We start from the raw sequence: 14,388 nt of genomic DNA on the forward strand, positions 1-14,388 counted from the left end.
TATACGTGCTCCCCAGGCCAGGTTCCTGGCCCATCACATTCAAGATAATGCTGGATTTCCGCCCTTCATTTGTGTTCTTTTATAGCATGCCAGCAAGAACACAACTTTAAGGCCGTTTACCAGGAATGATTATTTCTTTTATAAACCTTCAAAACACAAAACATCTCGTCTAGCCAAGGAAGACTGCATAATGACATAGTGGCTTCCATACTTGAGGTAGCTTCTGCTATTCTGGGTGGTTTTTTCCTTCCTGCTCTGTCACCTGCACAGTGGACTTCCTTCCATGAGGCTACAGTGCCAAATACAAACCGAATTTGACAGCTTTAGTTCATGTGACCAAGTTTACAAATAAAATACTTCTTTTTCCTTTTTATTTACTTTTACTGTATGTGGGTGCTTTGCCTGCATAACTGCATCATGGTGCATGCAGTGCCTGCAGAGGCCAGAAGAGGGTATCAGTTCCCACCTGGAGCTGGAGTTACAGATGGTTGTGAGCCACCATGTGGGTACTGGGAATTGAACTCCGGTCCTAGAAGAGCAGGCAGTGCTTTTAACCACTGATCCATTTCTGTAGCCCCCAGAAGTACTTTTTAGGTAGGTTGGTTGTCTTAAATGCCGTAGTTCTGGAGATGCAATTCAGGCCTTCTGTTGTAGTCTCGGAAAACCAGAAGAGCAAAGCAAGCTGGATTATTTCTTGTCAAATGGGATTGCCAATGGGCATGGTTTTGCTGGGAAGAGAATTCATTGATTTGGTGAGCTGCTGCTTATATTCCAAGCTGCTTTGTTGGGATGGGTGGATGGGGTGGAACCTGTGCCTTTCCTTTCTCTCTGTTGTGAAGCTTTATCTTTGAGGTGACATCAGTTTTTACAGTTTGGCTTTCAGGCTACTTAGCCCTTCTTTCTCCCAGTGTCATAAGGCCCAGTTAGTCTAGATGCTCTTCCCTGGTGATATGTAATTGAATTATATCTGCAAAGACTTTTCCAGGAAAGGCCTATTTCCTTTCTTTTTTTCTTTTGTTCCTTCCTGAGGAGCCAGTCTGCAGTATTGGTTCTTCTTTTTTTTTTTAAGATTTATTTATTTATTATATGTAAGTACACTGTAGCTGTGTTCAGACACTCCAGAAGAGGGCGCCAGATCTCGTTGCGGATGGTTGTGAGCCACCATGTGGTTGCTGGGATTTGAACTCTGGACCAACTCAGGACCTTAGGAAGAGCAGTCGGCATTCTTAACCGCTGAGCCATCTTACCAGCCCCAGGTGACAGAGCAGGAAGGAAAAAACAACCCAGAATAGCAGAAGCTACCTTAAGTATGGAAGCCACTATGTCATTATGCAGTATTCCTTGGCTAGACCAGATGTTTTTTGTTTTGAAGGTTTATAAAAGAAAATGGCTTATTGCAGAAGGATAAACTGAATTTTGCTCTTTAAGTAATTGCCATGTTCTTGAAGATTCTTACTTTGCCTGAGCCTGTTGGAGGATAATGAATGCTGATTTGTTCCATTGAGACAGGGCTTTGCTCTGTAGCCAAGGCTGGCCTGGAACTTACAGTGTAGCCCAGGCTGGCATGATCTTTTGGCAGAGCATCCTGTATTAGCCTCCAGAGCCACCATACGTGACCAGCTAACTATGACTTTAAGCTTTACTTTGAGGGCCAAGTTGTGAGTTGGGGCAGGATGGAGAGGAGAGGAGGAAATACAACCCAGTAGTTCTTCCTGTGGTTCAGTTTTTGCTGTTTTCAAGTATGTCACTCAGTGTAATTTTTAATTTTTATTTTTCATTTACATATCAGTTTCCTTTTGTAAATATTTAAACAATAAAATGAAAATTCCCAAGTTATTACTGAGACTCATCAATAATCTGTATACATCCCCTTGCTAGGACTCTGTTCTCTAATTTGTTTAAACTAAAATGGAATCTTAACCGTTTGACATTTCTGGTTTTGTTGAATGGTTATTGTTCTGTATCTTTGCCATACCTATTTGTGGTCAGTTCTTGTGTTCTTATTGGGTAGTCAGGTATTCTTTTAGCTTTTCCATACAGGATGGAGGATATTTAGATGTTTTTATACATTTCAGTCATCAAATTGTGCCACATTAGCTTTTTTATTTTTTAACTTTAATGCTTTATGGTTACTAGGGGTAGAACCCAGGGTCCAAACCATTTAGAGGCAAGTGTTGTACTATTAAGCTCTACACCTCAGGCCTTAGCTTTGCTTTTGCATGTCTGTTTCCTAATCACCTTCCCTTATTTCCTGTCTTCCAGCTGATGGTGAGGCCATTCTGAAAGGCCTTCAGTCCATTTTTCAGGAGCAGGGGATGACAGAGTCAGTGCACACCTGGCAGGACCATGGATATTTAGCAACTTACACGAACAAGAATGGCAGGTAAGATGATCTCACAGGCTTTAGATGGGAACACAGCTGGGACTAGGAATGATATCTAAGATTTTTTTCCTTTGAGACATTATTTCTGTTGTGTAGCCTTGGGTATTCTATAGACCATGCTCGACTCGAACTCAGAAATCCGCCTGCTTCTGCCTCCCAAGTGCTGGGATAAAAGGGGTGCGCCACCACCGCTTGGCTATAGTATTCCTTTTTTCTTTTTTCTTTTTTCTTTTTTTTTTTTTTTTGACAAGGTACATGTAGCCTAGCCTAGCTTACTCACTAGATCCAGGTTGACCTTGATCTCCTGAGTGCTGAGATGACAGGAATGGTGGAACATGACTGACTGATTTATGTGCTGTCAGGGATTGAACCCAGGACTTTGTACATGTCTGCCTTTTTGTTATTGGTGGTGTCCTCTGACATCTTTTAGAAGAGGCTACAATTCAGTGCTTTCACAAAATTCTCTTGCCCAGTCATTTCTCCCGGAGTAAAAGGCAACTGGACATCGGTATTTCTTTAAAGCTCCAATGATTCTTCTATCTGGCTAGGACCAAACAAGACCCCTGGCAACAGAGACGGTGTGACACTGACAGGCAATGATCTGGAGTTGGTTAAAATAGATTTTTGGAGCCCCACTCCCCCTGGTACATACGTCTGTACACACGTACACACACATACACACACACACACACAAATGAGTTTCTGCTGTAATGGGTCTGGGTCAGAGTCCTCTCTTCTATTGCATTTCCAACAAGCCCCTGGTTCCATTGCTGCTGGTAGAGCATTGTTAGGAGTGATTATCTTTTACTAGAAAAAGTAAAACACACGATGAAAACAAGTCAGGCTCAGAAGGACGGATACTGTGTGTTTTCCTTTATGTGGAAACTATTTAAAATTACACACGTGTGTATTTATTTTTGTCAGTCATGAAACTAGAAAGGGGATCACAAGAAAGGAAGAGATCCTAAAGGAGGTGGGGAACGGGTAATAGAACCATGACACAAGAAAGGAGAAGAGAGAACTAACTAGGGGGTGGCGATGGGGGTGTCTCTCAAGATAGGACAAACTCAGACTTGTATTCTGTCTATGTGGCCAACTTCATGTGTGTGTGTTTAGAGGTTGCCTTAGATGTATCTAAAGTGATAACTTCTTCCTTAAGGGTGGCCTAAATTCAACAGGATTACTACTAGTCTTCTTCACGTCTCTCCTATGCCCTGCTTCAGTTTCTTAAGAGGCTTCCAGAAGCAGAGGACCCTCAGCTGTCCCTAAATCTGTGTCATGTAGACCTCCACTCATTCTCTCTCTGTACTGCTCTGTTCCTGTCACATCACTCTGTTTTTGCTATGGTCAATTTTTTTGTCATCCAACAACATCCAACATGGCTCCTTCACTCAGAGCTTCTGCAACCAGACTTTAGCTGCCTCCGTTTTTATTTGAAAAAGTTCTTTATTTCTATTGGTTTGGCACATCACATACATGTGTATCTTTACCCCATTTGAGGTAGTATCTGCCTGTAGTGGAGGATAGATGATTGTAAGCTGCCATGTCTGTGTCAAGAATTGAACCCAGGGCTTCTGGAGGAGCAAATAGTGCTCTTTCCCCCTGCTATGTCTTTCCAGCCACAATTCTACTTGTAGACATAGCACTTAGAATTCTTTTTTTTCTTTTTTTTTTTTTTATTGAGAAAGGAGCTTTTGAGTGACAAGAATTGTTCAGAGGTTGCTTCTGAAAAGCCACATGTGTAAAAATGAAAGCATGTGTGGGAGGGTGGGAGAACTGTGTTTCAGGAATCAATAATAGCTTCAGGGGACTTCCTGAGCCAATGGAAAAAAGAGACCCCTGTGCAAAGGAGGTTTGGAGATTAAACATACACACATGGCTGCTGTCACATTTTCTTCCCCCCTTACTTAAACAGCTCTTTCAAACTGTACATCATTCTTAACCTTCCAGTCAGGATGGCTAGGCTCTCTTCAGAACTTTGAAGGTTAGGTGGGACAGCCTAGTTTGCCCTTCCGCTCCTCCTGGTTAACTAAACTTGACAGAACCACCTGGTGATCCTTTGTAAAAAGTGCCAGAAGTTCAAGGCAGACAAAATTCTAGCACTGGAAACCCGTAAGTGGGTTCAAAGTCTCACCCCTAGCTAGCCAAGAAGCTATTTGTAATTCATTCCTTCTGGGAGAAGGAAAATTAGTGTTGTGGTGTTTTGTTTTTGTTTTTTTTTTGTTTTTTGTTTTTTTTTTTTGGTGGAGTGATCCTGGGCATATCAACCACATTCCATGGCAGACCTCAGGAAAACTAAAAACCCAAACTAAAACTCACATGCTCAAGGGGGTGAGGAGATAGCCCATGTAGTACAGTTTGTGAGGATCTGTGTCCACCCTCAGCACCCATATAGCAAAGCAGGGGTCATGTGCTTTTCATTTCCATCCTTGGGAGGCGATCTGAGTCTTGTCCTACACTTGCCGCCTCCCCACACATACACATGCACAAGGTCAAAGCAGTTTATAGACCTAGATAATATGAATCAGCCATAGATTTAGATCAAGTTCAGGGCCTAAGAAGTACGTATTACTTAGTGCTTGGTACTCCCCTCTAAGTCTCCCTTCTACAAGTGACCATGTCCAACCTCCTACCTCCTACCTGGAATTGAAAAGAAAGCTAGAGAATTAACTGTCAGTGAAGAAGAGAAAGAACTGTGTGTTTTAGTCTTGATAGGGCTGCCTCTTTTTACTTTGAAGTGTCCTGATAACAATTTCTAACAATAGAACTCTACTTTGTTTTGTAGCTTTGCCAATTTGCGAATTTATCCACATGGATTGGTGTTGCTGGACCTTCAGAGTTACGACAGTGATGTGCAAGGCAAACAAGAAACTGACAGCGTTGGTTTTTTTTTTTTTTTACTTTCCCCTTTCAAAATGTTGTATATTTTATTTCCCCAGATTTAAGGTTCTTAAAGCCTCATTAGTTTAATAATGAATGCTCACTTTTAAGTTAACTAACATTCAGACTTGCCTCTCTATATGTAAGTAGTTTGACAGAAGAATTAATCCTTAGTCAGTTTGGAAATGTGACTGTCAGCTTTCCTTTTAATTTCCTGAATGAAAGAAATAGTTTCACTTCCTACTAGAGGGAATGTTGACACTTTATGTACAGTTTTGCATCTGCAGTATCCTTTTGCTTTCTTTCCAGTTATTTATTCTCTTGCCGATATTCAGACTGTGGTTTGGGCAACACTATGAGGGAGAGGTAGTGGGTGGAGTGTGGAATTTGGCTAAGGCAGGAAGGCCCAGTAGGGATGATGATGGGGCATGTGTATAGGCTAATATCACACTGTGGTCAGCATAGCCTTACGCCTCTGCTCTGTGATTTGGTTGTACTGTGCAGTTTATACTCTAAGCCCACTGTTTTCTTTTAATTGTAGCTTTTGAACAAAATAGAAGAAAAAATGAAAGAATTGAGTCAAGACAGTACTGGGCGGGTGAAGCGGTAAGTCCACCTACTCACGAATGTCTCTTAATATTTGTTAAATTGGCAGTGTTGGTCTTAATTTCTGTAGAAGATATGGCAAAGATCAAAGTCAGTGCTTGCTACTGTGTACATGGTGAGCTAAACCATCTTCTCACCCCCTCCAAACAGGACAAACCCTATAAAAACAAACCTGATGCAGCAGGCTGTCTATAATGAGGCAGTAAGTTGATACTAATTCCAAAAAACTGGAGCTATGTAAAGCAGAAAATCAGGCACAGACAGACCTGGAGGGTATTTCCCCAGATCACTGATGACTTGATCAGAATAGAATACTGTTTTCTCTGTCTCACAGCAGATTTCAGAATAGGGAAATCCTTATTGGCAACAGTAGGGTGTTTAAGCACTTAATGACTCACACTGCTTTGTTTGATCAGCCTATAGGAAAGCTCCAGGGCAGATGTAGGATAACTGGGTAATTATTTAGCCTCCTGTAGGTGGTCGGTAGGGAAGAGAAATGGGAAGACTGAGAGTACTGGAAAGAACCCACATTTGAAAGTTGGCCACATTTGAGGTCTGAGGACACAGGGTGTTTAAAAATCCATGCAGCTTCAGTTTAGTAGTCCTTGGCTATGCCCACACTTACACTGCTTTCTGAACACTTCTTTTTCCTGCTTGCAATTTTCCTTACCTGCATCCATCTGAATTGAATAAGTTCCCACTCTGGGAAAATGAATTGGTCCCCACTAAAATGCACTGATTTTTATCAACGCTGCTTCTTTCTGTGAGTAAATTGAATGTATTTCTGGGGCTGAGGAACTTGTCCAGTGAGTAAGAACATTTGCTGTCAAGTTTGAGTTGAATACCCAGGGCCCTTGTGGTAGAAGTAGAAAACAAAGTCGTGCAAAAACCAACTCATGTATACAACACACAAATGTTTAGAAAAAAATATGTATTTCTGGGCTTCATTAAGTAAGACCTCTTTGGTTGCTAGAAGAGTTTGCTAGGGGAGACTGGTCAAAAAGCTTTAGTTTTTTATATCAAAACATGGACTTTGATATATGTCTATATATCTTTTTATAAGATAAGGATGGAAAGAATGGGAAGCTGGGGTTACCTTGTTGTACACACTTTGTCATTGTCCTGCTCCCTTTTTAAAAATATGTAAGTACACTGTAGCTGTCTTCAGACACACCAGAAGAGGGCATCAGATCTCATTAGGTAGGGATGGTTGTGAGCCACCATGTGGTTGCTGGGATTTGAACTCAGGACCTTCTGTAGAGCAAGCAGTCAGTGCTCTTAACCACTGAGCCATCTTTCCAGCCCCGATTGTCCTGCTCCTTGTCAGAGGATAAGGATTATCAGAGGATAAGGATTGTTATAATTTTTGTCTGGGAAATGACATTGTCAGAGGTTAATTTGAAAGCAGATAACTTGGGGATATTATCTGAAATGACTGTTTTCTTTTGAGTAATGGGTATTTTAATATGAAGTTTGACTAAGAAACCATGAGATTTATAGGAAGACTCATTTTATGTTTTCAAGTGAGAAGGAAAAAGGAGATAAACTTATGTAAAGTTTCAGTTTGGGGAAAATTGTCCTCACAATACAGTGTATTTGAGGCCAAGAACAAATGGACCTACCTGATTTCCTTACAAGCCAGGGTTGATTTTGAGCAACGGTAGGTTGGTTTTGTGGGATTGCAGGGGGTCTCTTGGTAGCCCTCTGCAGCAAGGACTCACACTTCCTGCTGCCTTGAACTCTTTTATCAAGCTAATGGCTTCCACATCTTGTTAGCGATCTTCTGTTTCTTTGCCAGGCTTTACAAATCTAGAGAAGAGAGCTCTTTAAAATGAGCCAGGCAGTGTTGAAATAGTTGAGAGTAGGCATTGTTTATACCTGGTTAGGACTGTCAGCCTGGATGGCTTTCCTCTCCTGATGTCCTTGACATCATCAGCAGTTGTGGGAACTCTCTTTTAAGTGTGTGTGTGTGTATATGCATGTATGTGTAGGTGGCTATGAAGGTCAGAGGGACAACTTTGCAGAGTTAGTCTCTGCTTCCAGATTTACATTGCTTCCAGGGATCAAACTTTAAGGTATCAGGCATGGCTGAAAGTACCTTTAACTGCAGAGTAATCTTTTTAAAATAATATTATTAACGTGAAGTAGCATTCTAAGTGAGATTGGTCAAAGTCACCAAGCTCCCTTTACTCTCTTCAGCCCACCTAGGGGTGGAAGAGGCATCCCCCAGTCTTGTTCATCAGCTGTCTGGGTCTTTCCTAACCAGGCTGTTATTTAAGAAATATCTCTGGTCTGCCTAACATTCTGAAAGATGAATTTACTCACTGCAAAGTATAAAATGGGTAAACCTGGAGTTGTTAGGATTAAAGTTTGTGAGAAATTTGTTGGCTCTGGAGCAGTTTACAGACTGTGTGTGTGCCTGTAGTGTGTGGTATGTTGTGGCTGTGTTTCTGAGAAAGTTTTCTTCACTTGTTAGCAGACTGTGGCTATACTATTGGAAGAAGGTGAGAGGAGATTGGGAAGTGAGCAGAGGTTGTGTGTTCCAGCATTATTGACGCTTATGCATACATAGTACCTCTTCATTGTTGGGTGTGCAGTATGTTCTCATTGTCTTGGGTGAGATTTACCAAGCCTCTTTTTTGGAGGATTTTTTTTTTCCCCTTGTCATTTAGTGCCCTCTGCTGGTAGGTTCTGTTATGTGTATCCTATCAGAAATACTAGATTATTTACAAAAGCATGGGATGAGAAGTGTATCATTTTGTCGCTTTTTCAGTAATTAGTGCTTTATACAAGAAGCTCCTACATCCCATTGCCACTAGTAATTGTTGATGTAGTACTCCGTCGCTGAGGACCACAGAACAGTCCTCTTACTTATGTCAAAGGGTGAAAGGGACATTTTGGAGATAGTTCCAGCAGTTACTACTGTAGGTCAGTAACAGCCACTTTAATCATCAGCCAGGGTACAAGTGTCCTTGTATTCCCACCAGGATATCTACCTGGATGCTGTTTGCCAACCTGACCCAAATCAGGAGGATCTCAGCTAAATCCACAGGAAATATGACTGCCAGATGCCTGATCTGAACTTTTAAGAGCGAAATGAAACAGAGAGAAAAGAATAACAAGAATATCTTAAATGAAATGGGGTTTTTAAAAGGGCAGGGAAAAGAAAATGCAGTGCTTACAGCTTTATTCAAAAGCATAACTGCTATGGAGGACATAATTAGGACTCTTTAGGACCCTTCAAGATGGAATCTGCACTAGATCATGGAACTTCTAACTGCAGTAATGACTGTGTGGTTTTGTATAGCTTTAGAGATCGATATGTACAGTGTGATATCTGTCGGGCCCATTTTCTCCTTCAAGTTTTCATTAGGAAAATAATTTTAAAACATTTCAGAAAGTTCTTTCTTGTTTTCCTTTTAAGAGAAATGGTTTTGTACAAGCATTGCAAGTTTGTAGACTGATTGTAAATGTCCAAGGTTTGGATTGTTTTGTGAGTTTAAAGAGTGTCTGGAACAAACACATGGGTACCTTTTTTCCCTTCTTTTTAGTTGTGGGTATGTGCATGTGAGTGTAGGCACTGGACGATGAGATCCAGATATTTCCTTGGAACTGGAGTTACTAGCAGTGGCAACCAAAGCCAGAAACCAAACTTGAGTCTTCTGTGGGAGCATCTCTCTTGTCCCTCATGGCCTTCTGTATATTCTCCATCTAAGGTCCTTCTTGTAAAGCAGTGCTCTCCCTAAAGACTCATTTCTGTCTCTTCCTCTCCAGATTACCACCCATAGTTCGAGGAGGGGCCATTGACAGATATTGGCCTACTGCTGATGGGCGCCTGGTTGAGTATGACATAGATGAAGTGGTGTATGATGAAGATTCACCCTATCAGAACATTAAAATCCTACACTCAAAGCAGTTTGGGAATATCCTCATCCTCAGCGGGGATGTTAGTAAGTATCCCATTCCTACCCTGATTCCCTAACAAGGGTGTGTGTGTTGGTAGCCACTGCTTACTGACAAGTGCCATTGTCAGGGATTTGTCTGAGCTTAACTCGGACACTTCTAGCTTAAGATTCACTAAATTGTATGAACCTGTGGCTTGTCTGGATTTTTTGTTTAAACATTGTTTTTTTTTTTTTTGAAAGGTTCTATATTTTATTACTGGACAAACATCCTAATTTAAGACACGAAAAGTCTCCAGGTTTAAATGTTGAAATCCATCTGGTAGGACTGATTGATGACAATTCAGTATAAATCCTCAGTCTTGCCATTGTGTGAATCCTTACAGACCCAGCTTCTTCTCTTAGAGTTGTACCTGATTTTGTTACCAGTTTTCATCCGGATCCACTGTGGAATAGGGAGATTTTGCTTTTGTTTCTTGGCCAAGAATCGCTTGTGAGAAGACATGGTGAGAAGCCGAATCAAGAACAGCGCGCACGATGGCGGAGGAATGGAGAAGAGCTAAACATTGTTTTGAAATAGATTTTTATTTATTTGATGGATAGTTGGATTGATTTTCAGTAGAAAGTACAGGTGCTTGTTTAAAAAAGGCATTTTAGTATGGAAAAATTCCAACCGAAGTACACAGACTAGTTCAGCGAGCCCACTATAGAACACTGATAACACCAGTGAGTGTTCATCTAACTTTACTGCATTTTGTTCGAAGTGTTATCTTGAAAACAGCACCCAGCTTAATTATTTAGAATATCTGTACATTCTCGAGATATGTATCAGATTCATTAAATTCGTGAAAACTATTCAATCCAAAAACAACAACAAAAAGTTGCACTGTTTTAAAACATTGGGAAATTTTCATTGCAAGCTAGATTTCAGCAGGTCAAGTCATTTATATATTTGGGTAGAGTCATCATTTGGGTTTCTTTTTCTCCTCCCTAGATTTGGCAGAGAGTGACTTGGCATATACCCGTGCCATCATGGGCAGTGGTAAAGAAGACTACACTGGCAAAGATGTACTGATTCTGGGAGGCGGCGATGGAGGCATATTGTGTGAAATTGTCAAACTGAAACCAAAGATGGTCACTATGGTAGAGATATCCTTTACTGTATAAGAAAACAGCTTCAGTGACTAGAGGGATGGCTCAGAGCACTTGCTGCTTTCATAGACGACCTGGTTTGGTTTCAAGTATTTACTTGGTGACCAACAACTGTCTGAAACTCTAGTTTCAGTGTACCTGGTGCCACATTTTTTAGCAGCAGCAAGCATGCATGTGGTGCACATTCATAACAGCATGCACACGCTCATACATAGGCATTTTTAAACAAATGAGAAAAAAACACATGATAGATAGGTGATAGATGCTAGATTAGATAGATAGGTAGGTAATAGAGATAACAAGGTAACTGAATTTCTTCGGTCCTTCCTTTGGCATTTTCAGACTCCCATGAGTATTTCCACAGACTCAAGGCAGATGTGTTATGTTGACTTCCTCGAACAAACATTTGAATTTACAACTAGCAGCCTTGTATGTGTCTGCCAGTAGAGAAGAAGAGATAATAATTGTGGATTAGAGAGTATCCATGTTGGGGGTCCCATCTGCTGCTTAGTGTTTGTCAAACTGGCTTGCCTAAGCCATTTCATGGGGAAAAAAAATCTAGTTTAATTTGAACATCCTTAGTGTGAAAGAAAATTAAGTCACTGTAACGTCCAGTTTTTGACTTTATGATCCTCAGATGGCTACAGTAAAACCTTTGTTTGTTTGAACTTTTATGTTTTAGAGAAGGCTTACTCTTTCAGAATTCTTTGGCACACTCAAAAATTTTCCTTAAACTGTTTCGGACATTGACCAAATGGTAATTGATGGATGTAAGAAATACATGCGGAGAACATGTGGAGATGTCTTAGACAATCTTAAAGGAGACTGCTATCAGGTAATCATGTTTCCTTGGTAGCATACTTTTAAATTGACTGAAAATAGACCATAAGTGATCAATTGGACCTGTACCTTTTGCTATAATTGGTTAAGAAGACAGTCTCTGTGAATTTAGTATCTGTTCATATTTAGAGTGGACAGTATACACAAACTGAAAGAAGCCCCTAGTATAGATTTTATTGTGTTACTTTTTTTTTTGTTATTGAGGATTAAACTTGGCCATTCTGTATGCTAGGCACCCACTACCACTGAGTGATCTACATTAATCTTGGTATAAAAGATTGTCATGTACTTTTTAAATGATGTGGAATCTACCACCTTCTGCTGTTATCCTGAATAATGTCTTGAAGTCTTGGTCTTTCAGACAGAATTTAGATTTTTAATTGGTAGATGTAGTTGATTAAAATATTGCAAATAAGCAATTTGTTTCTGTCCTAAATTGTATTGTGCTTGAAAGTTGAACAACCACCCTGATGTGTGCAGATGCATATATTTTATTGTCATAGACATGAGAGTTTGTTAGAGCAAGATGCCCAAGCATCTTAATTGAACAGAATCTGAAATGTGCATCTCCAGATTTCTAAGCAATTTGGATGAGTGTTGTACTTTGGGATGTCAATTACCCAGCACTTCTTTCTTCCCTAATGTATGCACATTTAAATTTGAGTTTGTTACATGCATGTTAATTTGGAGCAGGAATTCTGTTTGCCTTAAAGTGCAGTTGTGATTGTTTCATGGGCCAAAGGGCAAGAAAAATTAAAATTAGTGTATCCTGTTGCATAGCTTTAAAGGGGAGGGTGTATTGAGCTTTGCTGAACTTTTTTTTTTTTTTTTCCCTCTGAGACAGTTTCTCTGTGTGTAGCCTTGGCTGCCCTGGAACTCACTCTGTAGACCAGGCTGGCCTCGAACTCAGAGATCCACCTGCCTCTGCCCCCCAAGTGCTGGGACTAAAGGTGTGCGCCACCACACCCTAAAAGACTTTTCTTTTCTTTTCTTTTCTTTTCTTTTCTTTTCTTTTCTTTTCTTTTCTTTTCTTTTCTTTTCTTTTCTTTCTTTTCTTTTCTTTCTTTTTTTAAATTTTTATTTTTTATTTATTTATTTATTTTTTTGGTTTTTTGAGACAGGGTTTCTCTGCATAGCCTTGGCTGTCCTGGAACTCACTTTGTAGACCAGGCTGGCCTCGAACTCAGAAATCCGCCTGCTTCTGCCTCCCGAGTGCTGGGATTAAAGGCGTGCGCCACCATGCCCGGCTCTTTGCTGAACTTTGATTGAACTGTTTGGCACTGAATTCAAAGTTACCATGGCTGACAAAGAACGGGCCAGACCCCCTCCCTACCTGCTACACTTAATCCCCACCCCATGCCCTTATATTGAGAAGAACTGAACTATTAAAGGGAATGTATTCAAGGTTGTGGGGTAGAAGGAGTGCAGAATCCTGTCCCCCTGGTTTTGTTGTGTGTACAGATTAATGAGTGACCAGAAGAATAAACCTGGAGCAGCAGGACAATCTAGATGTTAATAGGGGCGTGGTGGAAATGGGAGATTGACCAGTAGTTGTCTCTTAAGTGAGTTCTGTGACTTTTAGGGCACACATAGGTGGTGTGATGAACCATCTGTGAGCCAGGTGTTCAGCTATGGGCAGCGAGGGTAAAAGACTGTATTTCATGGGGCTTTTGGTGTACAGTTGGCAATGGACTGGAAGGATATGTGACTAAATAGTGTTAAGGCCACCCGGTCTGGGAACTTTGAATAGTAAATCACATTGTTTCTTCTCAATGGCTGTTGAGGATGGCACTGTCTAGTATTTTAGAGCAACCACCAGGGGGAGCCTGGAATTTTTCCTTTCCTTTCCTTTCCTTTCCTTTCCTTTCCTTTCCTTTCCTTTCCTTTCCTTTCCTTTCCTTTCCTTTCCTTTCCTTTCCTTTCCTCCCCCCCCATTTTTATTTTTTTATTTATTTATTTATTTATTTATTTATTTATTTATTTATTTATTTATTTATGTTTACTGAGGGTTCTGAAGCTTTCAGTCAGGGTGGGAGCCTTGTCTGGGAGAAGACAGATCCACCTGAGCACACATTTTGTTTATGTACACACATATAAAATTATCAAGTAAAATATGCTGAATTTAGCAACTTATTTTTTTAATCTATTATACTCAAATTGGATTTAGCTTAAAAAAATTAAAGGGGAGAATTTTAAGAAATTTGTTATTACACTATTGAGATGATGTAGTGGGTAAAGGCAGTTGCCTCCAAACCTGATGACCTCAGTTTAATTACTAAAACACACATGCACACATGCATGCACGCACGTAATAAAGTAATGATAAAACAAGTTAGATATATTTCATAAATATTTCTTTTTGCTTTTTTGAGACAGGGTTTCTCTGTGTAGCCCTGACTGTCCTGGAACTCACTCTGTAGACAAGGCTGGTCTTTAACTCAGAGATGTACCTGCCGCTGCCTCCCAAGTGCTGGGATTAAAGGTGTGCACCACCACTGCCCGGCTCATAAATAATGCAAAGGAGAAACATAACTAATGTTAGTAAATGACAAAGAGTGTCAGAATGTTTATCACTCATTCTGAATAATAATTTCTATAGGAGCTAGGGAGACAGCTTAGTTGGTA

General features: G+C 40.4%; 1 protein-coding gene across 2 annotated transcripts in view; it reads left to right on the forward strand.

Annotated features, from left to right (window-relative positions):
- The window catches only part of Sms (spermine synthase), a 50,455-nt gene that overhangs the window by 21,862 nt on the left and 14,205 nt on the right, over nt 1-14,388 (forward strand). For both annotated transcript variants that reach the window (XM_085837940.1, XM_085837941.1), the window contains exons 2-7: nt 2,263-2,383; nt 5,169-5,262; nt 5,805-5,869; nt 9,644-9,819; nt 10,766-10,920; nt 11,669-11,758. In XM_085837940.1, the coding sequence (XP_085694066.1) occupies nt 2,263-2,383; nt 5,169-5,262; nt 5,805-5,869; nt 9,644-9,819; nt 10,766-10,920; nt 11,669-11,758 (701 nt within the window). The remainder of the gene's footprint in view (nt 1-2,262; nt 2,384-5,168; nt 5,263-5,804; nt 5,870-9,643; nt 9,820-10,765; nt 10,921-11,668; nt 11,759-14,388) is intronic.

Source organism: Mus caroli, unplaced genomic scaffold, assembly GCF_978045245.1.
Source record: "Mus caroli unplaced genomic scaffold, Mus_caroli_1 scaffold_5, whole genome shotgun sequence".
NCBI classification, from domain to species: Eukaryota; Metazoa; Chordata; class Mammalia; order Rodentia; family Muridae; genus Mus; species Mus caroli.